General features: G+C 41.7%; 1 protein-coding gene across 1 annotated transcript in view; it reads left to right on the forward strand.

Moving 5' to 3' along the window:
• TGS1 (trimethylguanosine synthase 1) overlaps positions 1 to 19,886 on the forward strand; it is a 35,917-nt gene that overhangs the window by 7,963 nt on the left and 8,068 nt on the right. The window contains exons 5-13 of the mRNA XM_007464034.1: positions 1 to 606; positions 2,753 to 2,870; positions 3,644 to 3,730; positions 4,948 to 5,119; positions 6,853 to 7,159; positions 9,238 to 9,390; positions 11,215 to 11,358; positions 14,961 to 15,177; positions 16,070 to 16,148. Of these exons, the coding sequence (XP_007464096.1) occupies positions 1 to 606; positions 2,753 to 2,870; positions 3,644 to 3,730; positions 4,948 to 5,119; positions 6,853 to 7,159; positions 9,238 to 9,390; positions 11,215 to 11,358; positions 14,961 to 15,177; positions 16,070 to 16,148 (1,883 nt within the window). The remainder of the gene's footprint in view (positions 607 to 2,752; positions 2,871 to 3,643; positions 3,731 to 4,947; positions 5,120 to 6,852; positions 7,160 to 9,237; positions 9,391 to 11,214; positions 11,359 to 14,960; positions 15,178 to 16,069; positions 16,149 to 19,886) is intronic.

Below are 19,886 nucleotides of genomic sequence, written 5' to 3' on the forward strand. Positions count from 1 at the left end.
CTGCTGAAAATACATTACCTGCAAAGCTGGAAATTACAGAGCTCTGGGAGGAGTACTGGAAGGAATACGGGGGGGAACTGCTGTGGCAAAGCTGGCGAGAAAAGCATGCAGGTCAGACGCCGTGCTCAGAGCCCTGGAACGTCCCTAATACAAAGGCAGAATGGGAGCAGCATTATAGCCAGCTGTACTGGTATTATTTGGAACAGTTTCAGTATTGGGAAGCTCAGGGTTGGACTTTTGATGCTTCACAAAGCTGTGATACAGACGCTTGTGGGTCTAAAACAGAAGCTGACAGCAAGAAAGACGAAAATCGCACGAAAGCACGTGAACTCTCTTCTGCATCTTCATCAGTGGGTCGCGAAAGCTCTAGTCCAGGTGATAAAGATCATAGTGAAATTCTTGATGGACTTAGTAATATAAGCCTGAATTCAGAGGCAGTAGAACAGAGCCGATTAGATCCCTCTGTGAGTTGTGACGGACATCAGTGTTTAAGTGAAGTGAACAGCAGAAGAGAATGCCCTGCTTCGGGCCAAAGTGAACCATGTAATGGAGGAACCAAGGAAAGCAGCTTGTCTGGGAACAGAAGCACAAGCCAACCAGCTCAGGGTAAGATTGGCCAAGACTTATCCTGCTGAGTAATGGTTACCAAAATTAGTCTATTTAGCAAAATAGCTAACACTAATCCTTTATGGTAGAGTTAAATAATGCCAGCTACGTTTTATGGTGTAATAGTGAAATGATCTTATCCGTCTTACTTTTATGTCACAAGTTATTATCCTTTTATGTAAATAAAAAGAATATTTGCGTAGGGTTCTCAAAAGTATCACTCGTTCCTCTTGCACCTTGGTGGCCAGTGAATTCCAACTTGGAAATCCATTAAGAAATCTAGTTTTAGAGTGAGCTTGGAATGTCCAAGTTTCTCTGGAGCAACTAAGTTTATAGGAGACGTGCTAAAGAGTAGCTGTGAGCGTACATTTGCCGTTAGGCAAATCTGAATGGGGGTTGTGTCTGGAATTCGCTCGGGACAAGTGAAGTCTTGCTCTATAGAGAGTCTCAACAGGGCATAAGATTATTTTGTAACTGAACGGATTGATTTCAGGATTCTCATAAAATATCCAGGGTAAGGAACTTGGTTGACTCCTGCCTGAGTGATTAAGAAATAATTGTTGAGCAGACTGGTGCCACTGTCGGGACTAAAGAAAGCCAGTGAGAGGAGTGCTAGGAGAAGCTAGAGCAGGCAGATAAGAAGGCTTTTGTGAGGAGAAGGGGACCACCAACTGGTGCAGCAGAAAACTGGGAGAGGAGGACATTTTTATAACCTGGACTTCTCCTGAAGCCCACTGACTTGTTGTCTTGGCATCCTTGATGTTTCGTGCTGGGAAAGTCTGGTTCATAGCAACTTTCTTCTCAGCCTCATTCATATATATAAAGCAATAGGTTTTGGCTTTTTACTTAACAAGTGGGTTTGCTTTGCTTCTCTCAGATCACTGATCTTACTTCATCCTACGGTTTCCTTTAGAGGGTTACTAATGAGCTTCTCTGTCCTCTTACAATGGAGCTTACTTCAGTATGGTGTTCTCATTCCTTTCTATTTTGCTGTTATTTTCACCCTTTTTTAATGTGGGTATTTTATGTTAGTCTTTTGATAAGTCCTGTTCTTATTTTGACCAGAAACCTTGGAGTGTGTATGTTGGTCAGTACGTGCTTCCTGTCCCTCCTGTTGATCACGTCCCTGAGCTTCCTTTGTTAGACACAGTAAACCTCACAGTCTCTGCCTTCGTGTGCCTGTTTTCTCAGGCACGTGTATAGACTGCTCCCGTTGCGTGTTCCCTTAGTGAGGTATGTAATTAGACGTTTCTGCAGTTGGCTCCAGTGTGACCGCCCTCGGGATCAATTTGAGAATTCCAGGCTTTGACTTGTTTAGGATCCTCCTTGAGACCAAAACGTAAGGCATACGCTGCATCTCTCCATACGTATGTGTTCTACTGTTTGCGGCTGGGGTCTCCTGAAGTAGCCTGTCCTCGCACACTAGAGCTCCCACTGTCTCCAGGGTAGACCCCTCTCCACTTCTGGCCCCACCCAGCCACCTTGCTCCAGTCCGAAGGAATACAGAACACGGACACGTGCCTCAGCGGAGCCACCGCAGGTTATAATCACTCTTTTTAAATGGTGGTGTTTGCTACTTCCATTATTACTTTAAGAGCTATATTAGAGGCAGTTAGATGCATTTGCTTCTTAATAAAGAGAAGTTATTTTTAATCAAATGTGACCATGCCATTTTTAGAGTCATTTAGATTAGAATCCCATCAAAATGTGGTAGCTAACAGCTATCACAGAGGTAACTTTGTGGATTAATTTGTATAGATTTAGACAGCTGTGAGGAAAAAGTAGTTTTATAGTTCACTTTTTTTTTTTTTTTTTGCCGCACCTCAATGCTTGCGGGATCTTAATTCCCCAACCAGGGATCGAACCCGGACCGCAGCAGTGAAGGCATGAAAGCGCCGAGTCTTAACCGCAAGGCCACCAGGGAAGTCTCTGTAGTCCACTTTCTAAGTAGCTAGGTCATGGAAACTTTTAGACTTGAATAGACCGAGCTGCACACTCTGCATGTAGATGCGTGGAATAGATAGATGTGGTCTAGCATACAGTTCATTGCAGGAGAGGCCCCGGAATGCTTTGATTGCCTTTGCAAATGACAGAAGAGTTGTCAAACCAAGGGCGGAAATCAACTGCAGTACCTCTACCTCTTTAGATTCACAAGAGTCATCAGAAGCAAACACAGTCACAGACAGACCACGCCTCGTCGGCACGGATGGAGATGAGAGCGGCGAAGATCCGCCTGAACAGAAGCCGTGCAAACTCAAGCGGAGGCAAGTCGCACACGACGTCTCTGTGCAGAACGTGTCAGCGAGCTTTAGGGGCTCAGTAGCTTAGTACATAAAAGCGGGCCTCTGCCATGTTCCTTCCAAACGGTATATGTTGCTTGTTAACTCCCCTGGTTCCTACTAGTCCCTAGAGGCAGAGACTCTGTGTGTACTGATATTCTCGGGCCCTTGTACGTTCTTGTGGGTCCTCCATACATGTTCAGTGAGCTTAACGTAATTTGCAAGTTATTTCTCATCGTTTGCATTTGTTGCTGTCGCCCAGGTAGTAGGGATCACTAGAAGGTATCCCCCAAAGATGGGGATTACTGAGTTCCTTTTATCACAACCTTCTTAACGATATTTTCTCTTTTGTAATTTTCTTGGTTGGGTTGATACTTCTCAAATGTTTCCTTGTTTGTTTTTAAGGAAAACCTCTAGAGATATCACCTAGGAGATTAGTTAAGGCTGCAGGTTAACTGGTGTTTTCCCAAAAGAAAATGGGGAAATTTATATTTGTTCAGGAATAGAGATGCTACTTGACATGGTTTAAGATTTGAGTGCTTATTACTGTGTCCCGAGCACTGCTAGGGAATTTATCTCATTTGCAAAATCCTGAGTCAAGTACTCTTCGTCCTGTCTTCCTGGGTTTGTGAACTGTGGTTGATTGTTGCGGTGGGAAAGTTTGCGTGGGTTGACTGTATGTACCTTTTAATACTTGCCTAAACTGGTGGGCTCTGGAGATAATGGCTTATCACTGTTGGCTTTGTTTATTTGTTTAGCCATGAACTGGACATCGATGAAAACCCGGATTCAGACTTTGATGTCGACGGTTCCCTTCTAGGATTCAAGCATGGCTCAGGACAAAAGTAATTTTCCATAAATGCCGTTGTCTTCCAGAAATCTTAACCACTTCAGCTATCCTAAAGCTCTCTGATATTCAGATAGCGAATAATGGTGATGTATTTCATAACATTTGAGGTGTCACAATTAAAACACTAACCTCTCTTGCTAGTAAGAACTGTAGAGCTCTCACTGTACGTTTGCTATATTCACATGTATTAACTCAGTTGCACTCCATAGCAAGCCAATGTTTTTATTCTACAAAATTGTAATCATTTCTGTGTACTTCAGCCATATAGTCATTTAAGGCTAGAGTTCATAAAAGGTAATAATATAAAGGGTTTTCCTGATAACTGCCACATTTAAATCCCTGGCAGAATTTATTTCTACCCACATGTAATTTTATTGAGAAATTACTTGGGTAGCTCTTGCTGGTATATACTCAGAGAGGTTTATTCTGTTACCTGGGATTTAACTATTCTTCTATTTTAGAGCACCCAGTTTCACTTAAAAGAGAAGGATAAGATACACTTTTTATAAAGAAGTTTATAATACAGGTAGAAGATAACAACTGACATTTAAAACCAAACTGTTCAGAGTTTGTTTATAAGGTGCTAAATTATATATTACACTCTGGGCCCCTAATAGTCTGTAAGAGAGACGATTAGTGAGCCTTAATAGAGTCAACGAAGGCTTCATAGCAGACATATATCTTTTAGGACTGGAAAAATTCAGATGGTTAGATCAGCAGGTTCTCTAGTTATTTTAGTAATGGGGGTTTTGCTTCTTCGGTTAGTTCATATTGATTTAAGAATCTAGTGGCCACTTTTAAGACAATTTGAACATATCCAGATATGTGTTAAAAGAGCTTTGGCATCACCTCACTGTGAGAAAAAAATGATATTTCCCCAACATGCATTGGGGTTATAGTTTCCTGCTGTTTGTTTTTTTTTTTATTACATTTTACAATGTAATTTCTCCTTTCTGTTATCTGTAAGATATGTTGATATTCCCACCTTTGGTGTTTCACATTTACTTGGGAATTAACATACAAGCTAGACCTTAAAAAGTCCTCTGCATTTTTCACTTTATTTCATAATTTCCATAATTAAAAAAAATGAAGTTAAAATAGTGGCTGCTAATAGGAAAATAGTGGAAATTGTTAGTTTTCTTCTCTTTTCATATAAGGAAGTAGATTCATAGACCCTAAGGTTTGAGTCCACTTCTTTTGCTTTGGTCCCAGGTATGGTGGAATTTCAAATTTCAGTCACCGCAGGGTCAGGTACCTACACAAGAATGTGAAGTCCAAGTCAAAGTACTTGGACATGAGAAGACAAATCAATATGAAAAACAAACACATCTTCACTGAGGAGCCAGGAAAAACTCTTTTCAAGAAAAGCAAAACTTTGAGTAAGGTATGTATAAACTTTGCTTTATATTTACAAATCGAGTCTCATTTTTGTGACCTTTGACTCCTTAAAGTTTCTGTTTGCAAACAGGAACCCTGTTTCTACCCAGATATAAAGGTACCTAAAATTCTTTTCCATTTGCTTCCTAAAGGCTTATACTGTGTGAACTAAATTTGTAAAAAGGGTAATTGGGGCTGATATGAGAGGGGGATGTTTTGAAAGCTACGTAGGAGTAGTGTGTGGAACAATAGATAGGTAGAATCGCCTTGTGTGTAGTAACAGCTCGTCTGTTTCAGGCTAAGTAGGACCCTGGAAGTCCAATTTCTGACGCGGTGTTTACTGAAAGGCTTAATCTTGAGGTCGTCTAGAGGTGATCGATCAGACTTTGCACTAACAAGTTCATCCAAATGGCATGAGCCTCAAGGCTAATTTAGTGACTCACGTCGTTAGCTGGAGTATTTATATCCGTCTCTCAGACTTTGTTGTACCTGCCTTCTGTGTGCCTGGGAAACAAAAGCAATTGGAATTTGATGAGTGACCCTTCTTCACTATAGGAAAAAAGCGCCATCCAGTGAGAGCAGAATTTTCTGTCTGTCACCCGCTCCAGCAGCTCTACAGAGCAACAGAACAGACTCTCAGGTCCCGGGATGACTTTGGTTTACCCTTAGGGTACATTATCCTTCCTTAACGTCACCGTTTTTCCAAAACATGCTACAGATTTATAGCTGGTTTCATTTTTATTATATTTCAGATTGCTTGGTTACTGGTCATATTTTAATATTTTAGTGGCCCTGGTTATATCCGGAACAGATTTCCCAGTATCAGTTCAGTCAGTCCGACGGGCCTTTTTATAAGGTGTTGGGTGTGATAATTCCCATAACATTCATCTGTAGCTGAAGAGCAGAAACATAACTGCCACGTAATTGCCGAGGAAGAAAGTTAATGTGACTGTTGTGTTCTCAGGCGTCCGATTGATGTATAGGCGCAGTCCCCTCAAAGGAAGATTCTGGGCCGTGGTCCATGGCCATCTTCTGTTACTCTTGTTCTCACTTCCTGACTCTCAGGAAGGTCATGGAGATCTATTATGAAGCATATTCTTGTTACAGAAGATTGCAAGGAAGTATGTGTCATCTGACCTGGAGCCTTGTTAACGTTTCAGAGAAGAAACTTAGTTCTTAGGACTCATTTTACTGGCTCTACTTCTTTGTTAGAAGGCAGCTCGCATTCTTTCCAAGATAGCACTGCTTTTACAGATGGGCACTAAATCTTTGTAGCGTTCATCTTTGATGCCGAGTACCATTCAACATAGATTGTATAGCTGGGGCCATTACAGAAAATTCTATTTAATTTGAAAAGCTAAAAGCAATGGCTCAACAACATGTAAGTACATTTGTAATGGTAATATATATTACGGTTATAATGTTAGCAGACTTAATGGAAAGTTACTGGCACGGTAGAGCTTTATCCTCTTAGTGTTAATTGCTAACAGGAAGGTCAGTCTTGTGTTTAAGCTGATGGGTTTTCTTCCTTTTAAAGAGCTCTTTAATAAGGTCGTGGTACCTCCAGACAACAAAGTGTAATTAGGTTGGAATTACTTATTTACATTAGCTTGTATGATACAGTGTACTTATCAGAGCTAATGCTGTGACACAGCTTGTCAAGTCACAAATGGTAAAGCAGGTGGAAATATTCTGTGTAATTGCGAATTAATTCATGCTTGTAACATCTTAAAATTTCAGGTAGAAAAATTCCTAAAATGGGTTAATGAACCAATGGATGACGAAGCATCACAGGAGTCAGTTTCTCATAACAACGTGCAAGATACTTGCACAAGCAGTGGTTCAGAGGAACAAGGAGTGTCTGTTGAAAAAGGGGATGACCCACCGGAGACGAGTGAGCCGGAACCTGGAAAGCGTCGTGCCACGTCTCCAGCTGGGGAAGTGGGAACAGAGAAAACTGACAGGGACAGCACAGAAGCAGCAGTGCCAGACGAGAGGGACTGCCCCGCCCAGGCTGCACCAGACCGTCTTCAGGTAGAAGCCGAAGGTGAGGCTAAATGTGCTCCCGCTTGCTAACGGACCTCAATTCCTTGTTTTAAGTATGTTTTTCCCTCGTTAGCACTTACGAATCATCTCTACCTAAGGATTCACTGCTGTTTATTCCTAAGTTGAAAGAAGGCATATTTAGTGTAAATGTGCTAATGGCCGTGATTTCGCACCCAGAGCATCCTTGGCTGAACAAGCATATGATAAAATAAAAGGCTAAAGAGTAGGGGAAGCTGTTTGAGCCCCTCCATCTGTGCCATTAAGACTGGTCTCTGCCGCCACCACTCTGTTCTGCGGGCTAAAGGTGCCAGGCCCTTTGATTCCTGTTGAAATCTAGTATTGCCCTGATTTTCTTTTGGATAATTGTTTTGTTCTTGTTGTTTTTCTGTGGTGATGGTGGCTGGTAGTGATGTTTGTTTTTTAGATGGTACGTTGACATAAAAAAGGATTTACAGTAGTTGGCTATGATAAATGAAGAACAGTGTAGCATTTTCACTTTATGCCCTTTTGTAGTATTTGACTTTATTTTATAACAGTTATACTCAGTGGAACATTATGGCTTTTATAAGGCAGAAATTTTCATTTGACATAGCATTCATTTTTACTGATGAATTATTTCAGACTTGCCCTAATGAAACAATTATACTTGTGATGCTTTCTTATTTAGTATTGAGCAAAATGCCTTATTTGAATCTTGATTTTTTTTTCCGTGTGTGTGTGTGTGTGTGTGTGTAAACCTGTGATCTTTGTATTATATATTTCTTTGCCTTTCTAAACAGCATACTTAAAGTAGTTTAATATTTTTATTGCCATTGTACAGCTGATGTTCACGTGGCACTTGCAGAGTTCTGAAATGAGAATCCTTATTCTCCTTTAATCTGTAAGATAGCCCATTGAGATAGGTGAAATTATCCCTCTTCTATAGATAAGTAAAGCTTAGAGAAAATAAGAAATTTGCCCGACATCACCCAGCCAGTAAGTGGCAAAGCTAGAACTTGGTACCAAGTTGTGTGATTTCTAAATCCCATTTTTCCACCCTGCCCTAGCTCCCTAACCACCACTTGTCACGAGGCTGGTGTTCTCACCTGGGGTGATACCACCGTCTCAGGTATTTGGAAGATGGGTTAGGTCGATCTGGGGGATTCTGGCATTTCGTACTTTAGATTACTTAATGTTAAGTCCTATACAGGATGGTCTTGCACAATAAGGAGTTTTTGACTCAAAAATCTTAGTGTCTCCTCTCTTGAGAAACTCACTGCACCTTGATATTGATGGCACCTTTTGCTATTTGCAGTGATCAGATGACCATATTAGGACACAGTCCTTTGTTTGAGGACCATTTCAGTGTTTACTTTAATGTTTAGTATTTGTCAGCATCAATTCTTGTCATCATACTTAGGTATGACAGCACTCCTGTCTTTCTAAGTTGCTGCATCTAATCTGCTCAGAACTGAAACCAAATAACCAAACAAATAAAAATCATTTATCTAAGAAAAAGTCAATGTGAATGAATGAGATCCTTTTCTATTGAATGGAGCTAGTGACCCCTGTTTCAATTTCTCAGAGGCTGTAGGACTTGTAGGTCATGGCTAGGTTCAGAGGATTGATGTGGCTGAGAGTTAGAGCTTAATCAGTCCTTGGGAGCTTTTGTTTTAAAGAAGGGAAGGGAAATGCTTGAATTTCCATAATTCAACCACTAAAGCAACTTTATCTAAGAAACACTTGTGTAATAACTTTTATACCTATAATTGTACCTCTCCACATCTAACAATCCTGTGAAGTAAGTAGCTAAAATACTACCCATTCATTCATTCTTTTTGAGGAATTAAAAATGGGAACTTAGAGAGCCTGGGTTACTTTTCCAAGCTCGAGGAGCCGAGAAGAGGCAAAATGGAGGCTATAACCTGAAGCCAGTGCTGTTTCCAGATAGCCTCCACCCTCCGGCGTGTGGCTGCATACATGTGCTGGAGCACAGTCCCAAAGTGTAGTTATTTGCCGTGGCCACACTTTAGATAAATTCACCTGTGATTTCCTCTTTCTATAGTGAGCATCTGTATTATTTCTCTTCTTTTATTGTAGCTGAAAATAAAAAGAAGAGGAAGAAAAGCAAGAACAGAAAGGGAGTCGGTCTTCTGCCTCCTGAGATCACTGCTGTGCCCGAGCTGGCAAAGTACTGGGCCCAGAGATACAGGCTCTTCTCCCGCTTTGACGACGGGATTAAATTAGACAGAGGTAAGGTATATACATGTAATTTTTAACTCCATTTTGAAATAATTTCAAACTCATAGAAAAGTTGCAAGAACAGGAAGAAATTTTCATACCCCTTTATTCAGATTGAGCTATTTTTAACATTTTGCCACATTTGCTCTGTCATTCTCTGTATGCATGTATGTACGTATGTTTTCTGATCCAGTGGCCCCCACCCCTTAGTGCTTTGGTGTGTATTTTCTAAGAACAGTGATATTTTTATGTGACAATGATAAAGTTACAAATTTCACATTGTTACAATATCATAATCAACACATCAGTACTCTAGTTTCATCAATTTATAGCATTCTTTTTCTTCCAGTATAGGGTCAGGTATTACATTTATTTTCATGTTCCTTTAGTTTCCCTTAATCTGGGATAGTTCCTGAGCTTCTTTGTCTTTCATGACTTTGACATTTTCCAGAGAACAGCTGCCAGTTATTTTCTACAGTGTCTCTCAATCTGGGTACATATGTGTTTTTTAAGCTTCAGAGTCAGGTTTAATCTGTATTTTTTGCATCTTAGGATAAGTAGCAAAGGCAATTGATAGATTATTAAACAGAACATCTGATGTGCAGAAAGATGTAAGTGAATGAATTAACCCTGGAAAGTTTGAATTCTTTCTCAAGTTTTCCTACCGTGACCTTGAAGGGCTAACTTAAACTCAGTTGCACAAACCGAGGCTTGCTTTCATGCTGGGGCTATACCTAAACATTGGTCTTTATTAACTGTCCAAATCAGGAGGTATTGATCTGTGTGGAGTTTCAGAGCTTCTCTGAGCCTCTTAAAGTTATTTGTAAAATGTTTTGTATCAGGGAGAGTACATAAGAGTTTGTTGGGGAAATAAGACTGGAGAAAAGCTTTTAATTCTATAAAAGGAGTTTATGTTTGTATTCCTCCAGCAATGAGGAGCCATTTAAAGTTTTTTGTTTTTTTTTTTTTTTTTTTTTCGGTCCGCGGGCCTCTCACTGTCGTGGCCTCTCCCGTTGCGGCTCCGGACGCGCAGGCTCAGTTGCCATGGCTCACGGAGCCAGCCGCTCCGCGGCACGTGGGATCTTCCCGGACCGGGGCACGAACCCGTGTCCCCTGCATCGGCAGGCGGACTCCCAACCACCGCGCCACCAGGGAAGCCCCATTTAAAGTTTTGATGAAGAAAAGGGAACAGGAAAATTGGGGGATCATTTTGTTCGAGAAATATCTTTCTGAAAAACGTAAATTCCTTCTATTGGGAAAGAAGGAGGGCAGTGTCCTTTTGTTCTGTGGAGTGGACATGGGACCTCATTTCTGAAAATGATGAAGGTGCTGCTGAGCCTACAGCTCTGCAGTCTTGCTGTCACTTCCTTGCTTTTCTGACCCTTTAGACACGTGCAGGTTTTGCTAAGTGTCCCGTACAGATGCAGTTCACTGCTTCCCCTTCAGGAATTAAATAATTAGGAACCTCGGTGGAGTTTGGGGAGTTGGTCAATTAAAATAGCTAACTTTCCATTTTCCATCATAGGTAGTCAGTTGTTAATACTTCAGACAGAAAAATCAGAATTGCGTTCAGTTGTCGGAGGGACATTGCAAAAGAATCAGGCAAGAATTGAGGTGGTTGTTTCTGTGGAAATTGGGTCTGGGAATGATACTCTGCCCCTTTTATAACAAGATCCTTAGACCTTTTCCTTCAAACTAGATAATATATAATTTTTTGAAAAGAGAAACTTAAGTATTTTCTTTTAAGCATTTAGTATATAGTAACGTTTGCTATGTTTGTGTTTGGCTTGGCTTCTTGCCATTGAACGTCATAACAGAAACCCTCTCCCTTCGCAGAGGGCTGGTTTTCAGTTACACCCGAGAAGATCGCTGAGCACATTGCCGGCAGGGTCAGCCAGTCCTTCCAGTGTGACACCGTAGTCGACGCATTTTGTGGAGTTGGAGGAAATACCATTCAGTTTGCCTTAACAGGAAAGAGAGGTAAGTGGTCATCAGCAGTTTATTCATTAATTAATTTCGCTTTATTCAGGAAAGGCTTCATTTTGCTTCAGCCTGTCTCTACTGAGATTTAATAATTGATAATTTAATGCCAAATATTTAACAATAATACTTAACATATATTAAGCATACACTTTGTATACTGGTTTAAGTGCTTAATATGTATTTATTTAGTCAATGATCTTGTGATATGTATCTTTTACTACTGTCTGTGTTTCACAAATAAACCAGGAAATAAAAGATGAAGTAACTTGCCCAAGATCACACAGACACAGCTTGGCGGAGCCAAGATTATAGCATATATTATATAAAACTAAAAATGTGAAAATGGGAGACTGTTCTTTGGAAGAAGGGAAGAGTAGGCAGGGAGTCCCAGCTCTGCCCCTCACCATCTGGCTGACCTTGGACATCCTTCAGCCTTAACTGAAAGGAGACATTAAATCGAGAGAACCTCTATGATACCTTTCAGCTCTGACATCCTAAGACACTAAGAACCTTTTAAATACTGGACTGTCCTCATGGTTGTTTGACTTCAGAATCACAAGTAAGAAAACCTCCGTTAAACTATTGATATATCAGTATATATCTGCTAAGAGCTGTGTCAAGTAGGCAGTACATGTGCTGTTTCCCAGGGGAAAGAAGGCTTTATGAAACTGGACAGTCTGCCCAAATTGACTTAGCAGAGTCGGGAAGCCAGGGCTTTTACTTGGCCTTCTCTGTATCTGATATCCCCTTTCTCTCTCAGTTCTTTTTGAAATGTAGTATAATGTGATATTTTAGAGATAGCAACTGTTAAGTCATACTCTGAAGATGCTTTTTTTCACCAATGTCTTTATATCTAAAGCTCCCATTTCAGTAGATTTCAGTTGTCTTATTGATTTATATAAAGTTCTTTATATTAACTAGGAAAACATATGATTCTGGAAAGCATAATAGAGGAGCTAGGAAATGATGAAAGGCAGCCCAACATGGATTTTAAGACCAGTGCTGATGGACTGTGGCCCTTATGCAGTCACTCCGATGCTCCAGAGCATCATGACATTTGTTATCTTTGTGTGGTGTCCTAGGAGTCTGGATGAAAGCTGTTTTCATATTTACTGGAATAGTAGCTACTTTCTTGTTTTTCCTGAATTTACTACTTTCTTTTAGAGTTCTTCTCTGCCTTTGCCAGATAAACCATTCCTATGAGCTCAAATCAGTGTTTATTGCATGGAAATGATTTTTTCCTCAAAAGTTGTAAAATCTGTCTTCATTTGGCATTGTACTGTAACATGAATTAAAATATCTGCCCTCTGATAAAACAGCAGATAGATCTGGAAATTTTTTCAGAATATTACAGAAACAGTCCATATTGTAGTTTTGTATTTCTACGAATACAGGTCTGTTGCCAAGGCTCTCTGTAACTTAGTGCACATTTGGTAAAGGAAAATGTCTAATGCGGGTCCCAAGCTAAAGAAGACTGCTTCTGCCTGACTCCGTCACAGCCCCATCACTCACACCTACAGATCTCCAGCCCCTGGAAAGAAAAGGAGGCACACCCAGACTCCACCCCTGCTGGGTGCAGCCTGTGAGCTGGAAGCTCAGGAGTCCTCAGTGTGTTCATAGCGTGGTGTCCCGGGACCTTCTGCCTGAAGCTGTAGGAGCTCACGGATGCTCTGACAGTCGTGGTGGGTCTGTCCTAGTGTGGGCGAGCTGACTCCACTGGGGCAGGGAGTTCAAAGTACAGTAGTGTGTACACATAGGCATGTAATCAGTTACTCTTTACACACACACACACACACACACACACACACACACACTTGACCCTTGAACAACGCAGGGCTTAGGGGCACTGACACTGCCCGCCCCCATGTCAGAGATCCGAGCTTAACATATGGTCGGCTCTCTGTACCTGATGTTCTGCATCCGCAGATTCAACCCCCCGCAGATCACGTGGTCCTGTCCTACACATCTAGTAAGAGAAAACCACCTATAAGTGGACCTGTGCAGTTGCAGCCCGTGTTGTTCAAGGGTCAGCCGTACACATGCACGGGGCGTGTGTGCATACACATGAGAAAATGGCGTGTGCAGTCGGCACGATCCCTTTGTGTCAGACCGATTTCCACCCACAGAGAATTCCCAGAGTTTGCATTTTGCTGTTCAAGTTTTTTTTCCCCCTTTATATGAATTCCAGTGGCTCTGTATCAGGTCTGCCCATTAGGACTTTCTGTAATAATGGAAATGTATCTGCACTGTCCAGCATGGTAGCCACTAGCAACATGTGGCTATCGAGCATTTGAAATTTGGCAGCGTGACTGAGGATCTAAATTCTTAATAGTATTTAATTGGAATCGATTTAAAGGTAATATCCACATGTGGCTAGTGGCTACCATTATTGGACAGCACAGTTCTATGTAGTATCTACCAGCATTTGTCAGCACTTCCTTCACGTGCTAGATTGAGTTGCTTGCACTCTCTTAGGCCTGACAACAAAGACGGCCTCCGAGGGGAGCGCAGATGAAAACTTGACAACTAACTGAATACATTTGGTGTTGAAAGTCATTTTTTTCTGTTGAATTTTTGCTATTGTCAGTATATCTTTGCATCTGTCTCTATACTATAAATGTAGCAGATTAAGCAGCTAAAAAGGACATTTTTCTCTTTTATAAGTAGGAATTTTTTTTTTAAAAACAGAAAATAGTGTTGCAGATGCATGATTTTGCAACATGACTGGTGCTTATATTCATTGTTCAAGTGATTTACTTAGTGCATTATTTCTCAAAAGCATTAACAAATTTTGAAACCAGTATTTTCTGGAAGGCAGTTGCTTCCTTGACCACCATGGTGTATGTATCAGGATGCCACTTAGCCCTTGCAGGTATAAAATATTGCCACTAACATCCTGGCGCACGTACAGGTGCACTTGAGGAATTTACCGCAAGACACGAGCGAGCCAGAATTGACTCAGGTTTGTGCTGCTAATTACGAAATTGCAGTAAATTAAATGAAAGCCCTTGTGGTGAAAACGTAACATCTGTTCCCTCTACCTAAAATGTCTCATTAAACGTCACCAGCAGATGTTTTCACAGCTCTTCTTTGTAAGTTGGCTATATCGGGTTGTCAAAATGTGTTTTATTTTGCCTTTCGGTAGAAGTTGTCAAATTTGGCTTCCTTTGGAAGTTGCCTCATTTTGAGGAAATCGGTCTTGTCTGAAATCTTTTATAGGCTTTCCATGCAGCCATCACCTTCCCAAGTGTTTGCCACTCGGCTGTCCACAGCACAGAGCACGGTGTTGACCACAGACCGGGTTCAGTGCGTGCTGGGCGGCCACCGTCACCACTTGCCTCGGCCCAGCGGGCTGACTGACTGAGGCAGCTCTGAAGGCCACACCCTTCAGTCACATTTTCTTGGTACCACACAAGTGAATCTTTCTAGTTGTGTTTAAAATGTTTAATTCTCTCTCTCATATATGGGCCTAATCTCCCTTTAAAAAGTCTTTTAAAAAGGGTCTTGCACAGAAAATAAACCGACTGCTCAGAAGATGAACTAGTCTATACAACTAACAATCAGCATCATTTAACTCATCTTTCTTGTTCCCACTTTAGTGATCGCCGTTGATATTGATCCTGTTAAGATCGATCTCGCTCGCCATAATGCAGAAATTTATGGGGTAGCGGACAAGATTGAGTTCATCTGTGGAGACTTCCTGCAGCTGGCTTCTCATTTAAAGGCTGACGTCGTGTTTCTCAGCCCGCCTTGGGGAGGACCAGACTACGCCACCGCCGAGATCTTTGACATCAGCACCATGATGTCCCCTGACGGATATCCTTCGGAAGCCCTTAGAGTTTCCTCAAGCAGTGGTTGTGGAGAGGAAGGGTGCGTGTGTGTGTGTGTCTGTGTGTGTGTGTGTGTGTGTAAGACATTAGTGAAGAGGAGAGCTATTAGCTAATAGCACTTGATAGATTCCAGTTTGCTTTGCATAAAAATTAACTGGTGAGTGATCTCCAAAAGTTACGTTGTATTTATGTAACTGCGAGGTTATGTTTCCATTGGTTGCTCTCCAATTGTACCATTACAAAACAAGAACTAAAAGGCATTAGTTCTGTGGAATTATTGTCTGGAAATGGGGCTTTCCTTAAGACTTGTCCCTAGAGTCTGGGTGACTATCCCCTGACTTTTCTTCAGCTCACACTGACTTGAATCCTCTGTGTCTCCAAAGTTTCCCTGTTTCTCTTCCAGGATGCTGAAGCAAACCCTTATTTCATAAAGAATACCATTTCTTATTTGTCCCTTTCTCTATCTCTACTCCCCAGAGGAGTCTCGTATGACTCTAACAGGAATTGTGTTTTAAATTGCTAAGTAAAATTTAGAAAAATACAGTGGACAGAGTTACTTGTCTCTACTCTTTACTAGAAAGAGGCGGTATCGTGCTTTCCTATTCTTCCTGTTGTCACAAAACCTAGGAAGTGGCCGAAAGAAAGAATGTGTGTCTCCGGCTCTTGGTTTCCTACCACTAGGATAATTGAATAAATAGATTTAACCTCTAGTCCCTGACCCATCAGGGACAGTATGCTACTTAATTCTCTTTTAGGTCCCATTAGAGGGTATTGTTACATATCGGAGTACATTTGGGTTATGATATAGTAAGTGGAGAATATATCTCTGATCAGAAATTAACTACTGTTTTTGTTACTTTTCCTTAACTACTGTCCACCTTTGAAATTTTCAGACTTTCCCAGAAGATCACTAATAATATCATTTATTTTCTTCCAAGAAATGCTAATATCGACCAGGTAAGCCATTACTGAGGAACTTCTATGAGCCTCTTGTGTGACTGTTACAGAGATCTGGACCAAAAAAGATACAGGGTCTTTCTTTACTTGAGAACATGTTTATGAGAAGTCCCTGGTTTTTTGACAATTATTAGAAAACTGGAAGTGCTTAGCAGTTAAATCTATGCCTGTTTCATCCTGTTCGTCTCCACGGCTCCTGGCCTGCATAAACATAAACAGAACACTCTGGGCTTTTCATTCCGTGTCCTGAAAAGATGAATGTGTTGTGTTTCACATGTGCACGCCTAGCCTAGCCGAGATCTCTTTACTGCAGCCTACCTTGAGAACAGGTTTTAGGTATTCCTCAAAATGGCAGCCTAGATAGAAATCCACAGACAAATAAAACCTGCATGTGTCCAGGAACAGTTTTAACCATAGGACACTTGACTAACATTCAGATGTCCTTGTTGTGTTCTTGTCATAAACGTTTATTTTAAACATGTTGGGTTTTTTCCCTAGAATAATAACTGCCTCACAAAGATTTGATGATGTCTTTATTTCATGCTTTTGTTGGTGTTTTTTATAAGCGCTTATTACATGTCTGCTTTGTGCGAAGCATTCTACTGAAAATCTTTTGTCCTTGATATTTAAATTTTACTCCAGTGTTGCTGGGTGCCGGTTTTTCCTTTCTCACCCATTTGGTACTTGAGAGCCAGCTCTGTCACTGAGCTTTGTTCATCATGCTTTATTCTGGAGACATTATCTCCATTATTTGTTCAGCTATGTTCTCACTATCTTTTTTCCTTTTTCGGGACATCTGTTACGTGGATCTTAGTCTCCCATAACTGTATTTTCTGGTGTTTTGTCTCCTTTTTCCTTCTGGGAGATTACCTTAGTCTGGTCTTCATTCCTCACATATATAAATTCTCTCTATCCCATCTATTGTGTTTTTTATATTCTTTACACCTAATGTTTCTGCATTGTGTTTTGTTTTCTTCTTTTGCACTCGAATATTTTTATTATTGTAAGAAGTTTAAATCATGAATCTTTTTTATCCTTTCTGCATTTGATATAATTTCTAGGCCTGTTTGTTTTTCTTCCTTGAAGCACTCGTGGTCCTCAGATGTCTTGTTTTACTGGCTATTGGTTATTCTCTAGTAATGCAGAAGGAGAAAGGCCAGGCCAGAATCCAGTGAGTGTCACACCTCGCTGCCCTTTAGAATCATTGGGCATTTGTAAAAAACGGACTCTCCGAGCCCCATCCCAGAAATCGATCCCACCAGTTTCTTAAGCTTCCTGGGTCATTCTGATGTGCAGCCTGGGTTGCGAACCGCTTTCTAAGGCTGTGTGGACCCCAGTGGCCACCTGCAAGGGTGGCGGTGGGTGAGCTCTGGGGTTACTAACCCGCCAGCTCAGGACTACAGTTCCTTTTCACCAAACACCATCGCAGGACAGCGGCCCCCCTCGGGGAGGGGGCTGGGCAAAAGCAGCGATTGAAGGCTGTACTCTTTCGCCACAGAGTGTCCGGCATCAGCCCGAGGATGTCTGGAGAGCAGGGTGGGAGAGGGCAGCTGCCAGGGCTGGGTCCTCACCTGCTTCTCTCAGCTTCTCACGTCAGAGCTTCTCTTCAGCCACCCTCGCTTTCCAGCTGTAGCTCTGCAGGCGCGGCACAGACGCTGTTGAGCCGAGGCCACGGCGATGGGCGGGGAAGAGCGAGAGCAGAATTTCACGTTCCTTGTGTTCCTTCCTCCTGTTTTCAATTCCCACAGCCACTGCCTCCTGCCCCCGGCCAGAGGCGCTGCTGTGTCTCCAGACCTGTCTTACAAGAGCCAGCAGGCACACTAGTTCAGCATCTTCTCCAGATTACAGGCTAGTGATAGGGCAGCCTTCTCCTAAGCAAGGCAGAGATTAAAGCCCTGGCTTTCTGCTGGATGACTTCAGGAAAGGCCCGGGATGATACATACGGCAGATAAACCAGACTTTAAAGCTAAAGCAGATTTGGCTGCAGGAGTCGAGGAGAAGGTGGCCAGAACATCAGTGACACGGAAGTAGGAGTATGTGGATAATGTTCCGGTAATGGGCTGGAAAAAGAGACGCTGAGAGTCAGACCCGCATTTAGTCTCAGCCCTGCCACTTGTTAGTGGTGGTTTTGAAGAACAAATGAAATAAGGGATAAAGCATTTTTCACAGTGCGTTTAGCCCATAAACCCTCAAAAAGTCGTGTGTCTGTTACTTAGAAGGTCCAGTCATAAAGTTATCGTGGAAAGAATGTAAACATTACTAAGATTCTGAAGAGGACCAATAGGTAAAGATGTCATGCTTTCTCAAGAGGAGAGAATAGACAGCTTTGATATTTGTAAAATGGGGGCTTCCCTGGTGGTCCGCTGGTTAGGGCTCTGCGCTTCCAATGCAGGGGGCGCGGGTTCGATACCTGGTCGGGGAGCTAAGATCCCGCAAGCCGTGCGGCACGGCCCCCCCCCCCCAAAAATGTGGTTTTTTTGTAAAATGACAGGATTTAATTTATAAACACGCATCCCAGATTATAGATTTTTTCTCTCTTCCTCCTCTCAGAAAGCAGTAATACTTACTTGTATTGGACATACTCTTATTTTAATGTGTTACACTTTCCCGTCTTTGGCTCGTCTGCTTAGTCTTTGGAACACTGGGTCTCTCTCAGATCTGGTTGCAAATTAAATCACCTGAGTGGCTTTTTTGTTTTTTGTTTTTAATTGTGGTAAAATATACATGACAAAATTTACCATAAGTCATTTTTAAGTATACAATCCATGGTGTTAAATACATTCATGTTGTTGTACAGCCAACACCACCGTCCATCTCAGGACCTTTTCATCTTCTGAAACTGCAACTCTGCACCCATTATACACTAACTGCCCATCCCTCCACTACCTGCCCCTGACACCCACCATTCTACTTTGAGTCTATAAATTTGACTACTCATGTATACCTCATACTTACATAGCTCATGTATGTGGAATCATACAATATTTGTCCTTTTGTGTCTGGCTTACTTCACTTAGTATAATGTCCTTAAGGTTCATCCATGTTATAACACGTGTCAGAATTTCCTTTATTTTTAAGGCTAAGTAGCATTCTGTTGTAAGCGTACACTGCATTTTGTTTATCCATTCATCCGTCCACGGACGTTTAGGGTCCATGGTCCACCTTTTGACTGTTGTGGATAAGGCTGCTGTGAACATGGGTGTACAGATATCTAGTCAGGTCCCTGCTCTCAGTTCACTTGGTTACAGATTCAGAAGCGGAATTGCTGGATCACATGGTAATTCTAGTTTTAGGTTTCTGAGGAATCACCTTACTGTTCTCCACAGCAGCTGAACGATTTTACATTCCCACCAGCAGTTCCCAAGAGTTCTGATTTCTCCACAATCTCAGTAACATTTGTTATTTTCTGTTTGTTGTTGTTGTTCGGTAATAGCCATCCTAATGGGTGTGAAGTGGTATCTCATTGTGCTTTTGACTTGCATTTTCCTAACGACAAGTGATGTTGACCATCTTTTCATGTGCGTATCTTCTGAGTATAATCCATTATCGGGTATATGCTTTGCCAGTATTTTCTCTCATCCCATGGGTTGCCTCTTTACTTTTTTGTTTTGGCCACGCCGAGCAGCTTGTGGGATCTTAGTTCCCCGACGAGGGATCGAACCCCGACGACCCTCGGCAGTGAAAGTGCGGAGTCCTAACCACTGGACCTCCAGGGAAGCCCCTCTTTACTCCCTTGAT

Source organism: Lipotes vexillifer, unplaced genomic scaffold (genome assembly GCF_000442215.2).
Source record: "Lipotes vexillifer unplaced genomic scaffold, Lipotes_vexillifer_v1.1 scaffold69, whole genome shotgun sequence".
Lineage (NCBI taxonomy): Eukaryota > Metazoa > Chordata > Mammalia > Artiodactyla > Lipotidae > Lipotes > Lipotes vexillifer.